This window comes from Ovis canadensis, chromosome 25, assembly GCF_042477335.2.
Source record: "Ovis canadensis isolate MfBH-ARS-UI-01 breed Bighorn chromosome 25, ARS-UI_OviCan_v2, whole genome shotgun sequence".
Classification (NCBI taxonomy): domain Eukaryota; kingdom Metazoa; phylum Chordata; class Mammalia; order Artiodactyla; family Bovidae; genus Ovis; species Ovis canadensis.
The window spans coordinates 39980226-40006683 of record NC_091269.1 but is presented as its reverse complement, the minus strand read 5'-3'; the positions used below and the strand labels follow the sequence as shown (position 1 = coordinate 40006683).

The 26458-nt window shown below is 36.7% G+C and overlaps 1 protein-coding gene across 2 annotated transcripts in view; it reads left to right on the top strand.

The window, feature by feature from the left end:
- The window catches only part of CTNNA3 (catenin alpha 3), a 1891866-nt gene that overhangs the window by 1777775 nt on the left and 87633 nt on the right, over positions 1-26458 (top strand). For both annotated transcript variants that reach the window (XM_069571817.1, XM_069571818.1), the window contains exon 16: positions 26229-26334. In XM_069571817.1, the coding sequence (XP_069427918.1) occupies positions 26229-26334 (106 nt within the window). The remainder of the gene's footprint in view (positions 1-26228; positions 26335-26458) is intronic.

Here is a 26458-nt window from a genome sequence, read left to right as displayed (position 1 = left end):
GCTCTTAAAGTACTATGTTTCTGATTTCTACAGAGCACATAGGCTTACCTGTGTGGTCATACAATGTGTATGTGTATGTGTGTGCATGTACATGCTCAGTCATGTCTGATTCTTTGCAATCCCGTGGACTGTAGCCCACTAGGCTCTTCTGTCCATGGAATTTTCCAGGCAAGAATACTGGAACAGGTTGCCACGCCCTCCTCCAGGGGATCTGCATGACCCAGAGATAGAACTGGTGTCTCTTGAGTCTCCTGTACTGGCAGGCAGATTCTTTTTCTCTGTGTGTCCTTAGGCATCTCACAACTTCTTAGGCTATATAGATTATGATATATATTTATACTTTACATATATTACATATAAATGTACATTATGTTTATTTCTCCATAGGAGAGGAGACTTTATCCTATCATTTCTCACATAATTGTTTATCTCTAATAGAGGCTGGAAAACTTTCTTTACAGCTCCAGGTGGCAAATATTTTAGACTTTGCAGGTAATATGGTCTCATTCTTAACTACTGAACTCTGCAGTTTGAGCACACAAGTAGCCATTAACAATACATAAATGAATGAGTATGAGTTGGTTCCCATAAAAACAGGTTGTAGGCTGAACTTGGCCTGTAAACCGCAGAGTGTCAACTCCTGATCTAGGTCATGTGGAAAAAATTCTGAATATATTCACACTAATGAACTATGTTTTTGTTATTCTGCCTTCATTTCTACCACAGCAAAACAATATCTAGAAAGAACACTAGTCTACCAAATACTCATATTTTTTCCTTCTCATACATAAAAAGTCATGTAATTCTAGTACAAGTATCTATGTAAATAATTTAGCATTATTCTGAACTGTAAATAACAAATTTTATTAAATCATTGCACTGTCCCATGCAGTAGTTCTTAGCCAAGTGTGGCTATGCAATATTTAATTAAAATTAATATGATTAAAATTCAGTTTCATCAGTTGTACACAACATATTTCAATTGATCCTAGTGGTTACCATATTCAATAGCACAGGGACATGTCCATTTTTGTACAATGTTCTGTTGGGCAGTGCTGATATTAGACCAAAAACATGTATAATAACCATTAGAGATAAAAAGGCAAGCATTCTCATATAAATGATAGAATTAACTCAGAATTAATTCAGAAAACTAAGATTATGGCATCTGGTCCCATCACTTCATGGGAAATAGATGGGGAAACAATGGAAACAGTGAGAGATTTTATTTTGGGGGGGCTCCAAAATCACTGCAGATGGTGATTGTAGCCATGAAATTAAAAGACCCTTACTCCTTGGAAGGAAAGTTATGACCAACCTAGATAGCATATTCAAAAGCAGAGACATTACTTTGTTAACAAAGGTCTGTCTAGTCAAGGCTGTGGTTTTCCCAGTAATTCATGTATGGATGTGAGAGTTGGACTATTAAGAAAGCTGAGCACCGAAGAATTGATGCTTTTGACTGTGGTGCTGGAGAAGACTCTGAGACTCCCTTGGACTGCAAGGAGATCCAACCAGTCCATCCTAAAGGAGATCAGTCCTGGGTGTTCATTGGAAGGTCTGATATTGAAGCTGAAAATCCAATACTTTGGCCACCTCATGTGAAGAGCTGACTCATTTGAAAAGACCCTGATGCTGGGAAAGATTGAGGGCAGAAGGAGAAGGGAACAACAGAGTATGAAATGGTTGGATGGCATCACCGACTCAATGGACATGAGTTTGGGTGGGCTCTGGGAGTTGGTGTTGGACAGCGAGGCCTGGTGTGCTGCAGCTCATGGGGTCACAAAGAGTTGGATGCAACTGAGTGACTGAACTGAAAAGGACATATATTTTAAACTTTCAGAATCTATAGTTATTCTTTTTCAGACTAGCAAAGATTTCCATATGATAGTATTTCCACAGATATTTCCTAGAAATTTGCATCATACTGTTTGCATTCAAGGAAAAATTCTATCTCAAGGTCTATGATGTAAATGCCACCCATGGAAGCGGTTCAATCAAATGACTTCTTTTTGACTTCTGTTACGTAGAATTTATTAAATACTTTTAAGAAAATTAAAAAATCTGAGCTTTCATGCACCCAAAAGGAGGAGGGCTATTCTATAGGCTTTTCTCTTTATTTGTGTATGTGTGTTTGTCTGTATGAACTGAATTACTTTGTCATTTTCCCTAGGATATTAAAAATAATTTATTTGTGTTTATATAATGAGTACATGAAAGAGATTTGAATCAAGACACATCTTGGCTTGTACAAGTTTTTTAATTTTTCAGAAATTCTGATTACTGAAATATTTTAGAAATTTCAGAGAAACATTGAGATTCTAAAGGAAAGTACACAGGACAGGTTTTAATTTTTTTAATCTAGTCAAGGTTTTGAATCAATTATCTATGGTTTTCAACATATAACCAAGGATTTTTGACAATATTTAGATGTTGAATTGCCAAGCTATTAGCAACCAAGAGATCTGATTAGACATCCATATTAATAAACACCTGTCATAATAGCATAACAGATGTTCTAGAAACATAGCTAACCCAGAATGTGAATTTAAAAATTTTGGCCATATTCCTCTGCAATGTGACACTTAAATTTCACAACTTATTTGTTTTACTAAAAAGCAATTGTTGAAATAATCTCTCAATACACTGTTTTAGGATTTGTGGTGGTACATGCAATTTTAATGGATACTAATACATGTAATTTTAATGGACACTGTAATCTATATAAGTTACATAAATTAATAGGTTTTGACAAAAGGCTTATGTTGAATACTTGTTCACTCAACAAAATGGTTTTATACTTTACTAAAACATTGAAACTAATGTATTCTCTTCATTGTGGGAGCCTATTTCATGAAAATAATGTATATAAATAGTGTGTATACAGTAGTATTGATTATTTGAAGAAATTTAGTAAGTAGTGTATATTATAAAGAAATAAAATGCATATAAAAGACCAAATATATTCTCTATCCACAGTTGAGTGGAGAGGTTATTTTATTGTATAAATGTGGTTATTTTCTTAGTATAACTCCAGATATAGAAAATTGCCTATGTACATTTATATATTCAGTTCAGTTCAGTTCATTTCAGTCGCTTAGTCATGTCCGATTCTTTGCATCCCCATGGACTCCAGCATGCCAGGCCTTCCTGTCCATCACCAACTCCCAGAGTTTACTCAAACTCATGTGCATTGAGTCAGCGATGCCATCAAACCATCTCATCCTCTCTAGTCCCCTTCTTCTCTTGCCTTCAATCTTTCCCAGCATCAGGGTCTTTTCAAATGAGTCAGTTCTTCGCATTAGGTGGCCAAAGTATTCAGTTTCAGTTTCAACATCAGTTCTTCCAATGAACACCCAGGACTGATCTCCTTTAGGATAGACTGGTTGGATCTCCTTGCAGTCCAAGGGACTCTCAAGAGTCTTCTCCAACAACACAGTTCAAAAGCATCAATTCTTCGGCGCTCAGCTTTCTTTACAGTCGAACTCTCACATCCATACATGACCACTGGAAAAACCATAGCCTTGACTAGATGGACCTTTGTTGGCAAAGTAATGTCTCTGCTTTTTAATATGTTGTCTAGGTTGGTCATAAATTTCCTTCCAAAGAGTAAGTATCTTTTAATTTCATGGCTGCAATCACCATTTGCAGTGATTTTGGAGCCCCAAAAAATAAAGTCTGCCACTGTTTCCATTGTTTCTCCATCTATTTGACATGAAGTGATGAGACTGGATACCATGATCTTGGTTTTCTCAATGTTGAGCTTTAAGCCAACTTTTTCACTTTCCTCTTTCACTTTCATCAAGAGGATTAGGCAAGTATCAATTTAAGAGAATTTCTGTCAGTTAACTTCAATGGATTATTAAAGTATTTGTCCCCCAAAATTCCAATGTAGTTGCAGATATTATTAATAATAGTATTTATATATCTGTACAGAAATTTGAGTTACACAAAGTACTTTCACATTCATTAACCCATTAAACTCTAGAAATTCTTCCTTCCATGAGATGGGTAAGAATGACATCCTATGCTCTTTTTAAAGAGGTGAAATCTGGTACTTTCAGAGGTTAAGCAGAGACGTTATAGGTGGTTCCTGTCCCCATGTCACTTCTCATGATTACAGCAAACTGTCGTGGGTATCCAGATTCCTGGCGTTGACAGCATCAATTTTGGCAGAGGTAAAAACCACTCATTAAATGGAGCAGTATAAAAATTCAAGGATGGTGTCAAAAACAAACAACTGAGGGAGAAATGTTTGGAGTGCTACATAGGCTTGATATAGCCTGAATATTGTCTGTTAGGAGGGAAAATTTGTTAACAGAGAAAAGAGTCAGAAATAGATAGACACACACACTCACATATACACACATACTTGTAGATGATGGAATATTAACCATAGTAAAAGTTTAAAAAATGATAAGGCCATGAAATTTATACCTATGTCCATGTATTAGCTGTGGATTTTTATCCATACTAATGGTTAGAAACACTGAGTTCTATATAAAAGCAATAGATTTACTATAAATTTATTTTTGACTGAAGGTTGAAATACAAAAATTACTGTTTCTCTTCCTCATTCCTCTTCTCTCTTCCTCCTTACTTCTCTTTCTGCAAAGCCACCAGATTTCCACAGCTTCTTTTGCACAGTGTCAATTCTGACACCTCAGCTCTTCATAGAAACTCAACCTAACCTTAAGCCTTTCACAATTTCTTCCTTTGTTAGCTGCTGTCTGTCACTGTAATTATCTGAGAGGGCTCAGTTTGTTCTTCCAACACTTATGCTGTCTTCTCTCAGCGGTTGAGGTGAGTTTTGACAAGAACACTGTGGAACATGTGCTTCCAGATCTGCCTCCCTCATCACTGTGGCATCAGGCATTTTTCCACTTACTTCTTTTCTTCCTCCCTAGTTTGGGTTTGATTATCAACATTATTATTCCTCTTTTATATGAAGAAAAGTTTCTTTCTTTGTTTATTGTGTTCAGTTTTTTAAGCGTTCTTTTTCTTCCTCCACATTCTATAATGTATTTACCAGAACAAGCAATGGTGTCTTAACAAACATGCCAAATATCTGAGCCTAATACTTCATTCTTGTAGGACATGCCTGCTGTGTGACAAACCCAGACAGAAGATCTAGGGCTAGTGTGAAGAACTAAGCAGATTTTTGTTCAATTTAAATAAATAGCTAATAGTTAAAGCTGCCAATCTCACCAAAAACCTCTGTCCTTTGTAGTTATGGGCCCCTATGTGGAAATAGGAGGTCAGAAAGTAGATAACTATTAGTCATGGAGGTTGTAGGAATTATTTCCACAGTTGAGAGAACCCAGACTAATTAGTCATCTAGTTCCCTTTCAGCTATTAGTTTCTATAATTGTATATTTCAAAGGCATTTGTAATTATGAAGTATCATGATTCATGTCCACTCTGATTATCTATTTTTCATTCACTGGCCTCATTTTATTTAGTTTTATCCTTAATATCATTATGTGTGGTTTATAGTACTTACTGAAGACAGAAATTAGCTATTTTTAAAATATTCTGTGAATCACTTATGTAACTTCAGCTAGACTTTAAAATGTAAAAGTTATCTTTTTTCTTTTCTATATTCAACTTTTGTTATATACTTATGCCTGTCTTAGTACAGATTACTTCTTCAACTAATATTCCCTGCTGTTCCGATCAAGTATTTTATCATATTTCTCGGTTTTATTTGTTTATTTCTTCAGTTAACTACATCTCCTATTAGATTTCAAGCTTCAAGAATCCAAATGCCCAGGAAAAATTCTGGTCAGTAGTTATATTTACTGAATAAATTCAGAATGAACAAATGACTAAATGGACTATTTTTTTTTCTAGTTTTACATTTATAAAGCTTGAAATAAAACAGAGAAGACAGCCTTGTTGAAATGGTCCTTCCACTAGGGTGACATTTCCATTCTGTCACTCTGTATCATAGAACAGGGGCTATACCAGTTTAATCTACCTGTCATATTGCCTATGAAAGTACCTCACACGTAATCAATAATTATTTGTCAAACACATCGCTAACGAACAACTTTCATGGAACTGAAATAGCTTTTCATAAGAAGTCTTAGGAAAGCTGGAATATTTAATTATTTGACACAGGAGAAAGAGGACCTGTATTGCTTTTCTGCCCTCAAAGAGAATTTTTTTTTAAAAAACTGGCAACCTTGGATAGCCTAAGCATAGAGAAAGAATCAGAAGCATTGGGTTGGCTAACCCCTGTTTTGCCAATTCTGGAATATGAAGCTTGACTGAGCCACTAGCTTATATAAAGATCAGTATTTTCTTTCATAATTGGGTCTGGTAAACATTGTCATTACTATACTGCAAGTTTGTTCCACATATTAAATAACCTGTAGGAATGGGCTTTTTAATTTATAAAATGCCATACAGTTGCAATTTATTAGTATGGGTAACATTAAACTTCTGTGATATTAAGGATGAGCAATCTGTTTAATCAACAAGTAAAATTAACAGATGCATTCAGATTTAACTAACAAGGAAATGGGGAGGCAAAATAAAAGAGAAAGTACACTAATAATGAACTATCAGAAAGAGAAAGCAGAAAAACAATCATTTAGAATTGCATCAAAGAGAATAAAATACCTGGAAATAAACTCAAACAAGGAGGTGAAAGACCAATACTCCAAAAATTTTAAACATTGAGGAAGGAACTTGAAGATGATATAGAGAAACGGAAAGATATTTCATGCTTATAAATTGGAAACAAACAATATTGTTAAAAAGTCAGTACTACCCAAAGCCATCTACAGATTTAATACAATCTCTCTCAAAATACCCAGGACATTTTTCATAGAATTAGAAAAAAATAATTCTAAAATGTATGTGGAACTACAAAAGACTCCAAATTGTCAAAGCAATCTTAAGAAAACAAAGAACAAATCTGGAGGTATCACACTCGCTGATATCAGACTAAACTGCAAAGTTATCGTAATCAAATAGCATGGTACTGGCACAAAAGCAGACATATCAATCAATGGAATAGAATAAAGAAGCCAGAAATAAACTTACATATTCATGTTCAATTAATCTACAACAGATGGAGCAAGAGTATGCAGTGGAGAAAAATTCTCTTAATAAATGTTTCTTAGAAAATTGGACAGCCTCATGTAAAAGAATAAAATTATAGCATACTATCAAAGCATGTAACAAAATAAACTCAAAATGTATTGAAGCCAAAAATGTAAGACCTGAAGCTATAAAACTCTCAGGAGAGAATAGAGAGAACATGTTGACATAAATTGTAGCAATGTTTGTTCATTTTTTTTTTTTTTGGTTCTGTCTCCTAAGGCAAAAGAAACAAAAATAAAGGAGACCTGATTAAACTTTTCATTTGCACAGCAAAGGAAAGCATGAACAAAATGAAAAGACAACTGAATTGGAGAAAATATTTGCAAATAATATGAAGGATAAGGAGTTAGTATCCAAAAGATATAAATAACACATACAAATCAATATAAACAATGAACCATCTGATTGTAAAATGAACAGAAAGCCCTGAATAGACATTTTTCTGAAGAACAGGTACCGAAAGCTAACAGACACATATAAATATCTCCACATCTCTAATTATCAAAGATGTGCAAATCAAAACCACAATGAGGTATCATCTCACACCTGTCAAAGTAGCTGTCATCAAAAAGTCTACAGATAACAAATGTTGGAGAGGATGTGGATAAAGGGAACTTTATTAAATTGTTGGTAGAAACGTGAATTGTTGCACCCGCTATGGAAAACGGTTTGAAGTTCCCTTGAAAAACTAAAAATAGAGCTACCATATGATCCAGCAGTTTTACTCCTGGGTATATATTGAAAGGAAATGAAAAAACGTAATTTAAAAAGATGCACCCTGCTGTTTAGAGCAGCATTATTATGTACAAAAGCCAATATATAGAAGCAACCTAAGTGTCCATCAACATATGACTAGTTAAAGAAAATGTGGTATGTGTATACATATATACATATATATATATATATATATATATGTATACACATGTACAGAGACAGAAAAAGACAAATACTGTTTATATTTGTAAATGGAAATATAGCCATTTTTTTGTTAGAACTATAAGTGGAGTTTAATCCATAGAAGTATTGAATAGCTATTTTATATGCCTGAATATAATACTATATTAATACTATAATTCAGTTTAGTTCAGTTCAGCTCAGTCGCTCAGTCGTGTCCAACTCTTTGTGACCCCATGAACTGCAGCACGTCAGGCCTCCCTGTCCATCACCATCTCCCGGAGTTCACTCAGACTCACGTCCATTGAGTCAGTGATGCCATCCAGCTATCTCATCCTCTGTCATCCCGTTCTCCTCCTGCCCCCAATCCCTCCCAGCATCAGAGTCTTTTCCAATGAGTCAACTCTTCGCATGAGGTGACCAAAGTACTGGAGTTTCAGCTTTAGCATCATTCCTTCCAAAGAAATCCCAGGGCTGATCTCCTTCAGAATGGACTGGTTGGATCTCCTTGCAGTCCAAGGGACTCTCAAGAGTCTTCTCCAACACCACAGTTCAAAAGCATCGATTCTTCGGCGCTCAGCCTTCTTCACAGTCCAACTCTCACATCCATACATGACCACAGGAAAAACCATAGCCTTGACTAGACGGACCTTAGTTGGCAAAGTAACGTCTCTGCTTTTGAATATGCTATCTAGGTTGGTCATAACTTTTCTTCCAAGGAGTAAGCGTCTTTTAATTTCATGGCTGCAGGCACCATCTGCAGTGATTTGGGAGCTCAAAAAAATAAAGTCTGACACTGTTTCCACTGTTTCCCCATCTATTTCCCATGAAGTGATGGGACCGGATGCCCTGATCTTTGTTGATTTATAGTATTGTATAATTATATATATATATAATTATATTTATATAATTATAATTACTATACTATAACTACTATAATACTATATTAATATAATACTATAAATCAACTATATATATGTATATTTTTAAAAAGAACAAGCAAGAGAGAAATTAGTTGTACCTATGGAAATTTGTAAGTGGAACCTATGGTGACAAGGTAGTCTGAGATTCCTAATTTGGGGCTTCATCCATTTCAAAGTTTTCAGTTCACTTCAGTCACTCAGTCTTGTCCGACTCTTTGTGACTCCATGGACTGCAGCACACCAGGCTTCCCTGTCCATCACCAACTCCTGGAGCTTGCTCAAATTCTTGTCCATCGAGTCAGTGATGACATCCAACCATCTCATCCTCTGTTGTCCCCTTCTCCTCCTGCCTTCAATATTTCCCAGCATCAGGGTCTTTTCGAAAGAGTCAGCTCTTCACATCAGGTGGTCAAAGTATTGGAATTTCAGCTTCAGCATCAGTCCTTCCAATGAATATTCAGGACTGATTTCCTTTAGGATTGACTGGTTTGATTTCCTTGCAGTCCAAGGGACTCTCAAGAGTCTTCTCCAAACCACAGTTCAAAAGCATCCATTCTTTGGCACTCAACTTTCTTTATAGTCCAGTTCTCACATCCAAACTTGACTACTTGACAAACTACAGGTTTGACTAAACTGACCTTTGCTGGCAAAGTAATATCTCTGCTTTTTAATATGCTGTCTAGGTTGGTCACAGCTTTTCTTCCAAGGAGTAAGCGTCTTTTAATTTCATGGCTTCAGTCACCATCTACAGTGATTTTGGGGGGCCGAGAAAATAAAGTCTGTCACTATTTCCATTTCTTCCCCATCTATTTGCTATGAAGTGATGGGACCAGATGCCATGATCTTAGTTTTCTGAAAGTTGAGTTTTGAGCCAGCTTTTTCACTCTCCTTTTCACTTTCATCAAGAGGCTCTTTAGTTCGTCTTCATTTTCTACCAGAAGGGTGGTGTCATCTGCATGTCTGAGATTATTGTTATTTCATAGATTGTATGAAGTCAGAGATGAAATAGAGATGTATGTTTCTATCCAACAGAGAATTAGCCGAAACAAAGTGTCATCTCATGCAAATGGTAAGCTAGTCCAACAGTCAGAGACATTATGTTCTGAATCTAATAATTGTTAATTTAGAAACTGTAGCAAAGATATATGTTAGTGCTTACTAAGAATCTCTTCTCAGGTGGTTGATAGGAAATTTTATTTCCAAGAGACAGACTATAGCAGGAGACCCCCTTCTGGTAGTGGGCATGGCCTTCAGAATTCTCAGTATAAGCATCAGTTTAAATGATTTGACTCCCCTTTACTTTTTTCCCATTAAATCCAGTGGAAACCTTTGCAATTCTACCAGTCTGACCTGGTACACTTTTCCCACAGTTAGTTATGTGTATGGCTTAAGGAAGAGAACATAACCTTTGAAAAGAAAATTAAATCATTAATCTCACTTTGGTGATCCTTGGGAGTCATCTGAGTATGTGGGAAAATATAAAGGGTGCCCATGCTCAACTCTCAGACAACAGAGAAAAACCTGGAGTTTTCAACCCTTGAAGTATTTACCATGCTTCCAGAAATAGTAGCTGTATTTAAAAGTAAGTTTGGTCTTTTGTTCCTTGAACTTCTTTTTTTTTTTTTTTTCATCTGCAATAATGTTTGTTGGTCTTCAGTTTGAATTCACCCTTCACCTTTAGTTCTTTGCTGCTCTAAAAAAAAACCCTAAAAATAATTCCTGTTGTCTTTACTATAGCATCTGTTCTCACAGGAATAAACATTTTTAGTTGTTCTCTAACGACCATAAAGATTTCTTTCCCAACATCCAGTATCTAAAATGAGAAATAAAAACATATCCTTCTGGTCATGCATAGTTTATATCTGGAACTAATTTAGAAGAGGAGAAGGAAGATATATTATATATAGATGAGTATAATATGTTGAATTATACATGTATGCACATTAAAAATTTTAGAATAAAAACTGTCTTAGGATAATCACCCATTGCCTAATTACAGTTATTCAAAGATGGTTATCCACTGTGAATTTGATATTTATTTTGAATCTTTTAAAAAATAACCCTTTTCTCATTTTAACTCCTCTTTGCATGTTTTCTAATAATCTATCATTTGATAACACTTAATAGAGGCAAGAATATATAAGTCAAAATTATAAAGTTTATTTGCAACTAGGGTAGAGGGATTGATTCACTTATCTCTTCAGACATGTATTTTTGGAAGAACTATGATATATAATGACTTCCCAGGTAGCTTAGTGGGAAAGAATCCACCTGCCCCTGCAGGAGACATGAGTTAGATCCCTGGGTCAGGAAGATCCCCTGGAGAAGTAAATGGCAACCCACTCCAGTATTCTTGCCTGGGAAATGCCATGGACAAAGGAGGTTGGTGGGCTACAGTCCATGGGGTGGCAAAGAGCCAGACGTGACTTAGCAACTAAACAGCAAATGATATGTATGTCCATGACTGGTCTCCTCACTGTTCTGCCTGCATGCAGATGCACTAGGAAACCCAAACATGAATTATCCTTGAATCAATTCTAAAAGATGTACAGGCAAGATGGTAGGAATGCTCATAGGAATCAAATATTTATCTCCTGCGTTGGTCAAAAAGAAAGGTTTTATGGAAAAAAATATCATTTGAGCTACACCTTTAAATAGTAAATTTGGGCCATGAGATACTCTACTGGACAGGGAAAATAAAATATTTGCAATTTTATTGTATTTTTTTGTTATCAAAACAGAAGAATTGTATCCTTAATGGTATTAAAAAAATGATTGACTGGTCCCTTGCAAGAGCTTTCTGCAGCATAAAAGGACTGATTATGGTGCCTTCACTTGTTCAGTAGCTTTCAACATGTCACAATGTATCCCTGGTTAACTGGGTTTATGAATTGCATTATCTAGTTTTAGTGAAGCTAACCTTCACTAAATAGGATACATTTTTAAAAATTTTTCAGATAAAACAAACAAAATCAATGAAAACATTGAGGATCATTAGAAGACAAGCTCAAACAGAAAACAGGATGCCAGAGTTGACAATTCTCTTATTCCTAGGAGATATTGGTGAGCCACATTACAAAGAAAAATCACTGGTGATCTAATCAAAATTGATAAGAACTGGCTCAATAAAATTAATTATTAAGAAGACTGTTTGAACTATGAATTTACTTCCCTAATATTTGTGTTTAGAGAAGGCAATGACAACCCACTCCAGTACTCTTGCCTGGAAAATCCCATGGACAGAGGAGCCTGGTAGGCTGCAGTCCATGGGGTCTCTGAGGGTCAGACATGACTAAGCGACTTCACTTTCACTTTTCACTTTCCTGCATTGGAGAAGGAAATGGCAACCCATTCCAGTGTTCTTGCCTGGAGAATCCCAGGGCTGCGGGAGCCTGGTGGGCTGCCGTCTATGGGGTCACACAGAGTCAGACACGACTGAAGTGACTTAGCAGTAGCAATATTCATGTTAAATTTCTCCTAAAGGGAATATTACATCTTGAGATTGTTTTAGTGACATTATCATTAGCAAGATATTTAAAGCAGTTTCTTTTATCTGTAATTGATCTCTTTATAATTTAAATTTCTGTATATGTTTTGTAATAGACATAATTTATTAGCACTATAGTATACATGTAACATAAATAAATATGCATATATAGGAAGTGGAGGTAAAACATGTGTTATCTCATTCTGTGCTTGACAGAGCAGGATTTATAAAGGTGCAAAGCAACCTATTTGGTTGTAACTATGAATGTTTTGCCGAATAAAGCACCATAACTTCAATATGAAGAGGGGATGTCTTGAGAATGCCAGCTCCTAGCGTAAGCATATTAGCTTTCTTGGAGCTAATCCCATGGAGCAGACACAATCTTAATGATTTTAGCCTCTGGGAAAAATGTCGCTTTTTCCCTATTGAGGGAGGAGAAAAAAGGTATTCAGCACCAGAGTCTAAACCACAGAAATACATTCTATGAGCTTCCTCTCGAGAGCTGCAAATTTGGATTTTATTCAGAGTAACTGAACTATCGTGGCCATTGACTTCCTCATTTCCTATTTTTCCCTTCCTAAATAACCCCCACTTAATTGGAATCCCAGTGTCTCACATTTCAGAGAACATTTTCAAAAAAGAAGCATGGGTTTGGAGAGGAGTTCTAAGCTGGAGAGAAAGGCAACTATTGCAGTCAAGTTCAGTATGCTCACATGCCACAGTTAAAGTTTTCAAAAGAATTCTTGGAAACCTTTGAGGCCTATTTTCAGAAAGAGAGAACTGGCAGGCCTTGAATGAAATAGACCCCATGCAGAAAAGGGTGGAGGAGATGTGTGGTGGGATACATCCTGACACCATGATCCAAGGCACCCCACGGGGGCAGCACCAAAGCACTCACTCTGAAAAAGGAGCAACAGGATCTAGAAAGTTATAGAGAAAAAGGAATGGAGGTATGGAGGTCTCAGCTCGGACGTTTCTATGTGTTTCTATTGTAATTTTGGTTTAAAAAGAAATGTCATTAAGTATACAATTCTAAACTAGTCTAAAATAGTCCTTATAATACGGTTCCATCTGATATGACCATGTGACTTTCTCCATGGAGCCATCCAGTATAAAAACAGATTCAAATACCTGGCTATGGCATGCGTTTATTTTATCCCCATGGCAAGAGACAATTTTTGGGCAAAGGCCATCACCTACAGACAAGAGAAGGATCACACAGCTGAACATGGTACTGGATGACTACTGTTTGACAATAATATTGTTTAAACTTTTACTTCAAAAGACATTAAGCCTGTTGTCTCACATAGCGTTAGTTAAATAGTTGAATATTACACCTGACAGGGGGAGAAAGTAAAAAATACTATATTTTTCTAAACTAGAGCTGGCTATTTCATTCAAGTTTTTAAGTCATACCCTTTACTTAAATAAAAACCATTTTGGGGTTACTTTACAATAAAATAATGTAATATGGTGTGTAAATCAATGGAGAGCAGCAACAATGGCACATTAGCAAGAAGACTAGCTACATAAACCAGTAGATCTTGTCACACTCAGTGTGAATAAGCCCAATAAGCCCAAGGCCAATGGTAGGCCTTGCAGTGTTCTAAAATTTAATAAAATGCAGCTATATCTGACTAGAATAGAGGTGGGAGAGCATGCCAAAGATTAACTGGCAGGTGTTTTTTTTTTTTTTTTTAACTGTACCAGATATTATTTGCGGCACGCTTGATCTTCTAACTTCATTGCAGCATCTGAAGTTTTAGTTTTGGCATATGGGGTCCAGTTCCCTAACCAGATATTGAAACTGGCCCCCTGCTTTGGGAAGCACAGAGTCCTAGCCCCTGGACCATGAGGGAAGTCCCTTACTGTCAGTTTTTATCATCTCCAAAGCATCAAGGCCAGATACTGGTGGCAAGCCAGACTCTTGAACACCCTCTATACTCAATCTGTTAACTGGGATGAAAATAGAAGTGAAAGGAGCTCAGTCGTGTCTGACTCTTTGCAACCCCATGGACTATACAGCCGTGGAATCCTCCAGGCCAGAATACTGGAGTGGGTAGCCTATCCCTTCTCCAGGGGATCTTCCCAACCCAGGAATTGAATCAGAGTCTCCTGCATAGTAGGCAGATTCTTTACCAACTGAGCTATGAGGGAAGTCTTTACTAAATTAGTGGCCTTTTTACCTTCTCTATGCTTCTTCAACTGGACCCTAGGATAACATCAGGCCATGACCAGATTAGAAAGTGAGTTGGTATATTGGTTTTAAGAAGGTCAAACGTGAAATATTAAAAGCTAAATAGTATTATTTGCATAAATTGAAAATGAAACCCATAACATTTGGTCCAATATAAAAGGAATAGGAGCAGTCCTTATATCACAGTGGTTTAAGGGGAAGCTGGGAAAAAGTGCCCAGGCTCTGTAAGAGATTGTGTACATGATTAATGCCGAGGCCACTGCCAACAGGAAAAAGAGGGACTCCCACAGTTGGAGAGTGTGATTGTATTTACAGTACATTGGCTTTGATTAATGTGTGCACTCAGAGAAGTAATGTGTAGAAGGCGAGAAAAAGACCTGTTTTCAAATGCTGGTGCTGAGTACAGATTTCCCATTATGTCCTAACAAAGTATTGATGAAAAATGACTTAACAGTCCTAGTTTTTGGTGGTGATGCAGGGGTTGCTGCTGCTGCAGGGGTTACTTTCCCATGCATGACGACACATACAAATGGATTTCCTTGTCAGTTTTCACCACCCATGTGAGTCTGGAGAACCACCACTGAGAAATGTATCCCATATTTCAGTTTCTTAACTGATTGCTTCCAAGAGGTTTCTTAAATGATTTCAATCTAATGTCCCAAAATGACCCCTTAACATAAGCAGCAGGTACAGTTTCTGAATATCTTATGAAAATATGTTTCAGAATTTTCAAGACCTGTAGGTCTGAAAGAAAAAAATGAATATTTATAATAATCACCTGAGAAATGTTCCCTATCTCCCACAGACTAGGACTTCTCCACTTATTTCACTCCATGGTAGACTTGACGTACTTTCAAGCAATGGATGTGTGTGTTTTCATGGACAGCCCCAAGAGGAGAGAGAGTACACTAAAATTACTGTGTCCTGAATGAGGAAGGAGCAGCACCAGGAAGAAAAATAGTCTCTCTGGGTAACTGGTTTTCCCAGATCTTTGAATTTCTTCAGGCCCCACCTTTTGAAATGAATTATAAGAAGAGGAATATAGAGCAAGCAAGCAATTAAGAACCAAGAACCTGAAAGTTTCACTAGCAGTTGTAAAAAGAAATAACTTGCAAGCTGGAGAAGCAACTGCCAGATCTCTTTCAATTTGTTGACACTGATTTGTCTAAGTCCAGGGAAATCCTCATAGGAGCCAAGTCTGACTACTTGGTCATGAATCTTGAGGACTGCAGCAGCCTGAATAATGGTTCTCTGGGGTGTCCCCCTTCTAATCCTCAGAACCGGCAACTGTTACCTTCAGTGGCAATAGAGACTTTGTCTGTGTAATTACATCAGGGATACTGAGATGTGAAAATTATCCTGGATTATCTGGGTCAACCTGATGTAATCACAGAGGTCCTTACTAGAAGAAACAAGAAACCAGAAAAGAGAAGGTCATCAAAGCAATGACAGAAATAGCAACTGCAGTGATGTGCTCAGAAGATGGAGGAAGGAGCCACAGCTCAGGGCCACTAGAAGTTGAAAAAGGCAAAGGAACGGATTCTCCCCTTACAGCCTCCAGAAAGGTCCTGCCCTGCCAACCCCATGACTTTAGTGAAAGTTCTTTAGAACTTCTGACTTCTGCAACTGTACAACACCATTTGTGTTGTCTTAAATCACTGCTGCTGCTGATTAGTCGCTTTAGTCATGTCTGACTCTGTGTGACCCTATGAACTGTAGCCCAACAGGCTCCTCTGTCCATGGGATTCTCCAGGAAAGAGCACTAGAGTGGGTTGCCATGCCCTCCTCCAGGGGATCTTCCCAACCGAGGGATCGAACCCAGGTCTTCTGCATTGCAGGCAGATTCTTTACCTCTGAGCTGTGAGGGAAGCCCACTGAGTTTGTGACAATTCATTCAGCAGCAACAGGAAATGAATACAAAGACTCCGCTTGAAGAAAGATTAAGAGAATATTTGATAAAAGAGTGATGCCAGGTGTGGGTAAAGAGGGAGCAGTGAGAATCAGCAGCCATGAAACTACCAACTGTTGTTTCCTCTTTAGGCTGATACAAGAATGTCCTTGTCACCAGAAAAATGATGGATAGTAGCAAAGTTTCTAAGATGTCTATGATCTTTAGGTGGAATATTAAGTTAATAAACCAAAAATTGGGCTGAGGTCACTAGAAAAAGCTAATACTTATATACCACAATTTTCAGCAGTGCTGTGGTTTTCAAATGAACATTACTGGCTCCACTGTAGGTTCTAGAAAACTTCTGATGGTCAATTATGGGCCTCCACCACTAGATTACATCTCTCTCCAAACCAAAACTCAAAAGTCCAATTGAGAAGGGGAAAAAAAAATCCAACAATTGCGACTTTCTTTTCCCCTCAGTATATTTGCTTTTAGCCTCAAGTAGAGTGAAAAAAAAAAAGGGGGGGGAGAGAAAGATAATGTTAGGTTACTGATAAAAAATGAATTGAGAAGAAATTATTTATTTCATAATCCTTGGGAATGTTCAGATAGATAGATTGATGCTTTAATAAGACCCCATTCAGAATAACAGCTGAGAATCTCTATCCTTGTATATTTTTTTGGAGCTTATGAATCATTCCCTCAATTCAGAACCATCCATTGAATTCCATGCTTCAAGATACATGCTAACAGAAAACTTATGATGATGTTTCCACCTCCATGATTTATTTTTAATTGGCTCTGAATTCCTTGCTTTTAGATTTACACCAACTGATATTCATATATTAACTTGGAGAAAATTTAAGGGACTTTGAACTTCAACAGAATGGATTCTAGGAGCAGAATGAGTATGTAAGGCTGCATAAATTAGTATATGCACAATTATGGGAGTATTCATGGTAGGAATGGCAACTCTTAAATTTGTGCAGCGAACATTCTGCACAATATTATGCAGCAGTGCTGGATGCGGAAAACTGACTAACTTAACAGTGTTTGGAACATAGTAAGCACATAAAAGTTTGGTTATATATGCTTTCGGTGAAAAAAATTACACAAGAAAATAGTAAAATCTTCACAGGAAGAACTGAAGAAGGTTGTCGACCTGAATTACTGAACACAAAAATAAAAATATCTTTCCAGGTGACCTCTTCTTTGCTACAAATAAATAAATTATATCTCTATAGAATTGTAATTAAAGAATTCTAATTCTTCTTCTGCATCCACCTAGATGTTTAGTGGTTTTGGTCCTTTAAGGGTATGCCATGAAGTCTCCTCTGACTTGTAAGTCTGTCTAGGATTTGAAACAACACTGCTAGGTGGAGAGTAAATTAGAAAAATAAAAGCTCAGAATAGATAAAAGATTTATGTCTCAAGTTTTTTTAAAATTAATTTTTGCATATGAGGAAGGGTATTCCTACTTCAGACACACACACAGAGTCTATATACACACAAACAACAACAACTGCAGTAGCAACAATAATATTAAAATAGTACTAATAACTTTAGAAGTATTCTCCCTAGGCCAATGCCCAAAATGATCTCTAAAATGAGCCTTATTTTTGTTTCATTAATAAATACAACATTGAATACAAAAAGCTATTATCACCTTGGACTGCAAGGAAATCCAACCAGTCCATTCTAAAGGAGATCAGTCCTGGGTGTTCTTTGGAAGGAAAGATGCTAAAGCTGAAACTCCAGTACTTTGGCCACCTCATGTGAAGAGTTGACTCATTGGAAAAGACTCTGATGCTGGGAGGGATTGGGGGCAGGAGGAGAAGGGGTCGACAGAGGATGAGATGGCTAGATGGCATCACTGACTCAATGGACGTGAGTCTGAGTGAACTCAGAGAGTTGGTGATGGACAGGGAGGCCTGGCGTGCTCTGATTCATGGGGTTGCAAAGAGTCAGACACAACTGAGCGACTGAACTGAACTGAACTGATTATCACCATGCATAAAGTTAAACTTATGTAATTTTTACTGTTAATAATATACCATCTACACTGTGACATTTGCAAAACAAAAAATAGATTTGGTCCTCTGCCCAGGCAAAGTATATCTCTTATAATTTCAGCTGTATTGGTGAAGACACTTGGGATTTTCCCAATTTTTTTTCCCCACCTACTTGGTGACATCCAAAATTACCTTCACAGGGAGCATGGACTTCTGTTGTAAAAGTGACAAAAGAAGATAGCAGATTTTAGCACCCCTGCGACTATATATAGAGGAAATGCTGTGAGTTCATAAAACCCTGTTTTCTTTTTTTCCTGTGTCCAAATAGAATGCTTTTTCCAGCTTTATCTGCAGTTATCTATGTGTCTAGATTATAGAACACAGGTAGTAGTGATATGTTCTAATTTTTATCCTTATATCTAAGATTTCCCATGAAACCCTCACTCATTTTCCATGTCAGATGTCTGGTTCCAATGAATTCTTCTGAGGGCTATGCAGCCGTAGATGTTAGGTTATCTTTATTATGAGAAGGAGTCTGAGTTCTTAAATGACTATGTGGAACATGAACCATCACCCCACAATCCACCTTGACTGTGATATGCTAGAGGAATAACCTTTATTGTGTTAAGCCCTTAAGATACTTTTATGTTGTTCTGATAGCAGCCAGGCTCTTCTGAATAATATGGAATGAGAGGAGCAAAAATGAAAAAAATATACATATACATATGCAATGTTCAGACAGTATTTTCCTTCTTTCATGGGGCAACACCTTTTTCAGACTTGAATCTCAAAGATTCCTCAGGATACTAATTACTCAGGATGATTGCTAGCTGATAATTCACTAGCTTATTTTCAAGGACTTTTACAGGGTCCTCAAAACTTGAGAATGACACTTTACAAGGGAAAGTAACATCCACAGGGAGAGAGTTGACTAATTAAAGTTTCATATTTGAATAGTAGAGGAACAGTATGTCCTTGTTTGAGTCTGGTACCTCTCTTTATCTCATCATTTTCAGCTGCTTCCATGATAATTACTTTTTTCTTTTGTATCTGAAGTCAGAGCTACAAGTAAGAGAATTCTGCCAGTACCCTTGTAGAGCTAAATCATTAATCTTGGGACATTTATAGCACCAAAAGATCTATCATTAAATGTAATTCAACTCTCTATATGGAGTTTAAGGACAATCTTGAACAACAATAACAAGTATACACAGACAAAACTTACAGGTTTATATTTGTATTGTTTTTCTATTAGTGAAATATTATGGACAAGGCTATACAGAGTTACATTGTCAGCAAGAAACTCAAGTCAGTTTGTACTGTGTGTCAATTGCTATAATTCTGAAAATAAAAAGGGTACATTTTAATAAAATATCCTTTGTAAAGGCATTAGAAAAATAAAAAGTAAAATTGGCTGAGCACTTAATGAGTGCCCAATATTGGGTAAAATACATAATTTTATGCATCCTGACTGTGTGGCAAGTAACACCATCATTACTTTAACAAAGATACAATAAGCTCAGGCCAACAAAGTATTTACCTAAAGCTTCATATCTAATAAGTATTAGGATGAAGACAAAATGTATTTCTCAAGTCTATATTAATTTCACTCTACTTTATTGCAGCACTAAATTTCAGTGTTAGAATGAAATAACCATGTCTAAACTAAGTCTAAATAACTATGTCTAAAACTGAGATTCTCAGGTAAGAAAATGATTTATAATATAGCAATCTATTTGTTACAAATAAAATCAGCATTCAGTCTCTTGTCTAGTATGGCATTTATAATAATTGAGGTTTGAATTTAGTGATTAGAATCCAGGGAGAAAGAGAGAGGGTACTAAGATCAGTAATAAAAGTTGTAATATCTCAAGGAAGCAATATCAAGACTGTAGGCTACTAGTGCTATTTCAACAATTTGATAAAACTCAAAAAGCCTATGTTATGTAGTTCATTTTTATTTAATTGGGACTGATTTGGTTTGTGTTCCTTGAGGTTGCTGTGTAGGAGTAAATCACTGTTGGGGAGCCACCTTGCCACTTGCTCTCTGTTTCCATCTTGGTAACTTGTACCAATGTCTAAGGAGACCTTTTAAAATATTTTAGAGTCATCTTAGTATATTTCACTGGAAATAGGGTAGACTGGTCATTACAAAAGATCCTATGGCCAGAATGCATGAGTTCAGATCCTGTCTCCAATACCTATTAGCTGTGAAACTTGATAAAATATATATTTAATGTCTCCATCCCTCAAATGTCTCATCTGTAAGATAAGGATAAGGATAATTCTAAACTTATAGACTTATTATAAAAATTAGTCTTCAGAATGGGAGAAAATAATAGCAAATGAAGCAACTGACAAACAACTAATCTCAAAAATATACAAGCAAGTTATACAGCTCAATTCCAGAAAAAGAAACGACCCAATTAAAAAATGGGCCAAAGAACTAAATACACATTTCTCCAAAGAAAACATACAGATGGCTAACAAACACATGAAAAGATACTCAACATCACTCATTATCAGAGAAATGCAAATCAAAACCACAATGAGGTACCATTTCAGGCCAGTCAGAATGGCTGCAATCCAAAAATCTGCAAGCAATAAATGCTGGAGAGGGTGTGGAGAAAAGGGAACCCTCCTACACTGTTGGTGGGAATGCAAACTAGCACAGCCACTATGGAGAACAGTGTGGAGATTCCTTAAAAAACTGGAAATAGAACTGCCTTATGACCCAGCAATCCCACTTCTGGGCATACACACCGAGGAAACCAGAATTGAAAGAGACACATGTACCCCAATGTTCATCGCAGCACTGTTTATAATAGCCAGGACATGGAAACAACCTAGATGTCCATCAGCAGATGAATGGATAAGAAAGCTGTGGTACATGTACACAATGGAGTATTACTCAGCCATTAAAAAGAATACATTTGAATCAGTTCTAATGAGATGGATGAAACTGGAGCCGATTATACAGAGTGAAGTAAGCCAGAAAGAAAAACACCAATACAGTATACTAACACATATATATGAAATTTAGAAAGATGGTAATGATAACCCTGTATGTGAGAGAGCAAAAGAAACACAGATGTATAGAAGAGTCTTGTGGACTCTGTGGGAGAGGGCGAGAGTGGGATGATATGGGAGAATGGCATTGAAACATGTATAATATCATATATGAAACAAATCACCAGTCCAGGTTTGATGCATGATACTGGATGCTTGGGGCTGGTGCACTGAGATGACCCAGAGGGATGGTACGGGGAGGGAGGTGGGAGGGGTTTTCAGGATGGGGAACACGTGTATACCTGTGGCAGATTCATGTTGATGTATGGCAAAACCAATACAATATTGTAAAATAATTAACCTCCAATTAAAATAAATAAATTTATATTTTAAAAAAATTAGTCTTTGTATGGGATAGTACTTGTGTGTATGTTCAGTTGACCCTTTGGACTGCAGCCTGCCCGACTCCTCTGTCCATTAGATTTTCCTGGCAAGAATACTGGATTGCCATTTCCTCCTTGAGGGGTTATTCTCAACCCAGGGATCAAACCATCTCCTGCATCTCCAGTGGATTCTTTACTGCTGAGCCATGGGCTTCCCTTGGGATAGTATCTTCAGCTGAGTTCAGTTCAGTCCCTCAGTCATGTCTGACTCTGTGCAACCCCATGGATTGCAGCATGCCAGGTTTTGCAGTCCATCACCAACTGCTGGAGCTTGTTCAAACTCATGTGCATTGAGTTGGTGATACCATCAAACCATCTTATCCTCTGTTGTCCCCTTCTCCTCCTGTCTTCAATCTTTCCCAGCATCAGGGTCTTTTCCAATGAGTCCAGATGCCATGATCATAGTTTTGTGAATGTTGAGTTTTAAGCCAGCTTTTTCACTCTCCTCCGATAGTGCCTAGTACATAAAAAATACTAAATGTATTAACTACTATTATGGATCATAATATATAGTATATCATCATATATCATTGTTTCCATCTCTTAAGTTAACCACAATGTCATGAGTTTTATTTTATATAAAGATAGAGGAAAAAAGAATTAAAGGTGAAGTTGTCAGCCTTCATAGAGGAAATGATACTATGTTACCAAAAATGTGTTATTGCTATTCACTCTCTAAGTGGTGTCTGATTATCTCTTACCCCATGGACTACACAATGCCAGGCTCCTCTGACTTCCAGATATTGCTCAAACTCAAGTCTATTGAGTCAGTGACGTCATCTAACCATCTCATCCTCTGTCACCACCTTCTCCTACTGCTCTCAACCTTTCCCAGCATCAAAATCTTTTCTAGTGAGTCAGCTCTTCACATCAGGTGGCCAAAGTATTGGAGCTTCAGAGATTTAGGGACTATAAAGTGCACAAGATATAATTAACCCTTTTGTTTTATTTTTAATCAGTAGCAGAAAATGCAAGTCATTTCAAAGACATTCTGTCCCTAAAAAAGACAAAATAAGTCCTCAAAATTTCTATGATATGGTTCTGTAATTAAACCAGATTTCTAGTTAATTGAACTATTACTGATGAGCTATATCATCTTCTTGCTTCTCATACTAATCAAGATAAAGAAAAGGAGAGGAGGATAGATGTCAAAACCTGAGCGAGGACAAGGAGAGGAGTGAGACTCAAGGTTGGGGCCAAATCTAAAATGCCTGAGAGGTTTGTGTTGCACCAATAAATCAAGTTTCAAAAGGTATCCCTTTCACTTGCATTAATAAAGTTGTCAGTGGCCTCAACATCACTGGATTACTGCAGCCTTTCTCATTATACCTTCTAACATATAATTTAATGATTAACTGGCAAACTGTCTACTCCAGAGCTTGATCTGCCCTCCTTTTTGAAGAGATAGATTTTTATTGTAACCACTATTTATGAAAGATTTCTGGCCTCTGGTTTCCTTAAAATATCACCAAAGTCTACCCACTCCTCCTCTGGGTATCTTTCCTTGTACGATCCAAGCTCAATGATTTAAGACATAATTTGCTGACAGGAGATCCTGAGAACCCATTATGAAAATGAAGGCAGAAAACAACCTTTGAATGTATTTTCTAATTTAAAAAGCCTTCATTACATAGCACATTTCAGGCTGAGAATGTTAAAAATTTATCATAGTTTCAGTAATTGCCGCTTCCTCTGGAACTTGGCATAATGTGGAATCATTTGTAAAATGTATATTTTGTTTGGCAATCAGTAGGAAGCTTGCCAGGCAATACATTTAATTAGGAGCATGAGGAAGAGAATAATTGTAGTCTGTCATAATATATTATTGTTACTTTAAAGTTCTACATGTGTTTAAGATAGTGGTCTCATAACAAGGTGTGTATTGAAAGTTTGAGGTAATTTCCTTTTCATCAGCCTAGGGTTTTATATGGGGGAATTTATTATTTTGAGGGGAAGGGTACATTAGCTACATCCTTTAGGATGCTTTGTCCATTGCTTAAGCTAAGTGAGCATTAGCTGCTCTTCTTAGAAACAACCTTTGTCCATTGTTTAAGACCTTGAAAATTGATGCACTGCCTTTTGGGAACTTAGACAGCTTTATGTAAGTTTAACTTTCTCTGGAGATGCATAGGGATAATGAAATGCAGTGCCTTTCTTGAACATAACCATGTACATAACATCTAATCCTGACTGATGTATAAAGTGAATTTGATAAGAGCAATGCAAAAAAAATTATAATAATGAATGGTGATTTTTTTTAGAAAAAATTCAAAGCAGCCTGTATTGGCAGATTCAAAGAGGAGAAATATGATAACCATGTACTGAGGCCAGGTTTTCATCATCTTAACCATGGTGTTCCATTTTTACAGGAAAACTTGCTTATAATGAATTTGAGAGGCAGTATGAAAAATAGTACAGTGAAAAGGGTCTTTTGGAAATACCAGTTACTATTGATTTGATGTTCAGGTTTTCTGGTGTACAATACTCTGATCATTTTCCTTTGCATGAATCCCTCTATCTTGTATTAGTAAAGAATGTTCTCTTAAGTGAACAGGGATTTTTCTCTAACAACACATCTTATTAGGTTTAGCATCAGGGCATCTACCCTCAAGATAGGTCCAAGATGTAAATAAAATATTGGACAAATAGTTTTTACTCTGCTTCTTTTCAACTCCATTGTATTCTGGCCTCTCAGAATCTTCCTTTCCTCACCCTGACCAGCTTATTCCTTCCTCCCACCTTCTTCACTCTTCTTGTCCCTGGGAAAGCATCAAAACAACTGCATTAGTCAGTGATTTCTTCAGAGTCCTATTCTTTGCTAGGAACAAGGAACATAAACCACATAATTGGAAATGCCAGTATGTTGGCATTAAGTAGATGATTAGAAATTGGAAATAATAGGAATAGTTTTAGGTGGAACAGTGATATTCATTCAGGTCAGTGATTCATTTATTTTTGAGGGATGAAAAGACAGAAAGATATCTCCTTATTCCATTCCAACTATTTAAGAAGTGCACTTCTTAACTATGCTGCACATCCCTAAATAAACCCAACTTTCATTGCATGGCATTAGAAAACAAAACTATCTTAAAATAACAATGACAAAAATAAAAACTCATTAAAATGCTTGCTTCATTTAAAGCTATTTTTTGAGCACTTTGTAGAAATTAACTTGTGTGGTCCCTAGAATTACTCCATGTGGTGGGTGCTCCTATTATGTATCACCAAGGAAACTAAGATATGAAGTGGATATTTACCTTGCTTGACTCACAAATAGTAAGAAGCAGCCTGTTGTGGGGAAACAGTGCAAGGTAATGTGACTCCACTTTGCTGACAAAGGTCCATATAGTCAAAGCTATGGTTTTTCCAGTAATCATATACAGATGTAAGAACTGGACCAATTGAAGGCCAATCACCAAAGAAGTGATGCTTTCGAACTGTGATGCTGGAGAAGACTCTTGAGAGTCCCTTGGACAGCAAGGAGATCAAACCAGTCACTTGTAAATCAACCCTGAATTTTCACTGGAAGAACTGATTCTGAACTTCCAATACTTTGGCCACTTGATGCAAAGAGCTGACTCACTGGAAAAGACTCTGATGCTGAGAAAGATTGAAGGCAAAAGAAGAGTGTGCCAGAGAATGAGATGGTTAGATAGTATTAGTAACTCAGTAAACATGAATTTGAGCAAACTCTGGGAGACAGTGAAGAACAGGTAAGCCTGGTGTGGTATAGTCCATGGGGTCACAAAGAGTTGAACACAATTTAATGACTGAACAACAACAGCAACTATGATTTTACTTTGAACTAATTGTGGAGGAGAGTAAATTTGATAAAGAGCACTTAACCTAAAGACCATTAAAAAAGGATTAAAAAGAGGAGCATTAAAAGCATACCTGCTAATCAAAATGTACTGTTAAACATATAAATTGTTCAAAATCTCATTTTTACTCCTAGAATGAGGAAAATATCTTTGTCTTATGAGATTCGCATCCACCAAAAGTATCTTTAGGCTGAGGTTTATTATAAGAGGTTCATGGGACTAAAGATCAAATGGAGTCCATCTTCTTGGAAGAATATCCTGAGTCTTAACACAATAGGTCTTCATTAAAAAAAAAAAAATCATACTGGAATCTAATCATGGCCTGTTCAAAACTGAAATATGGAAAGCCAATGGGTTATACTTCGAGGTGCAAATCTGGGTGTGTATTTGTGTCTTAGCATGAACCACAGCAACAAACATGGATTCTTTTACTTTAAGGGGCAAAGGACCACTGAAGCATACAACTGATGTGATCTATGCAGCTAAAATGATATCAGAATCAGGATCAAGGATGGATGCCCTTGCTCGGCAGATTGCCAACCAGGTCAGTTCTCTGTAAACGAATGTAATGAAAGTCCATGCTAATTGCTGTCTGTCATTTTATATTGATTAGAACAAATTTGAATTTTTACTCTGTTAGACTGGTTTTTCCTAAACTATTATTGAAT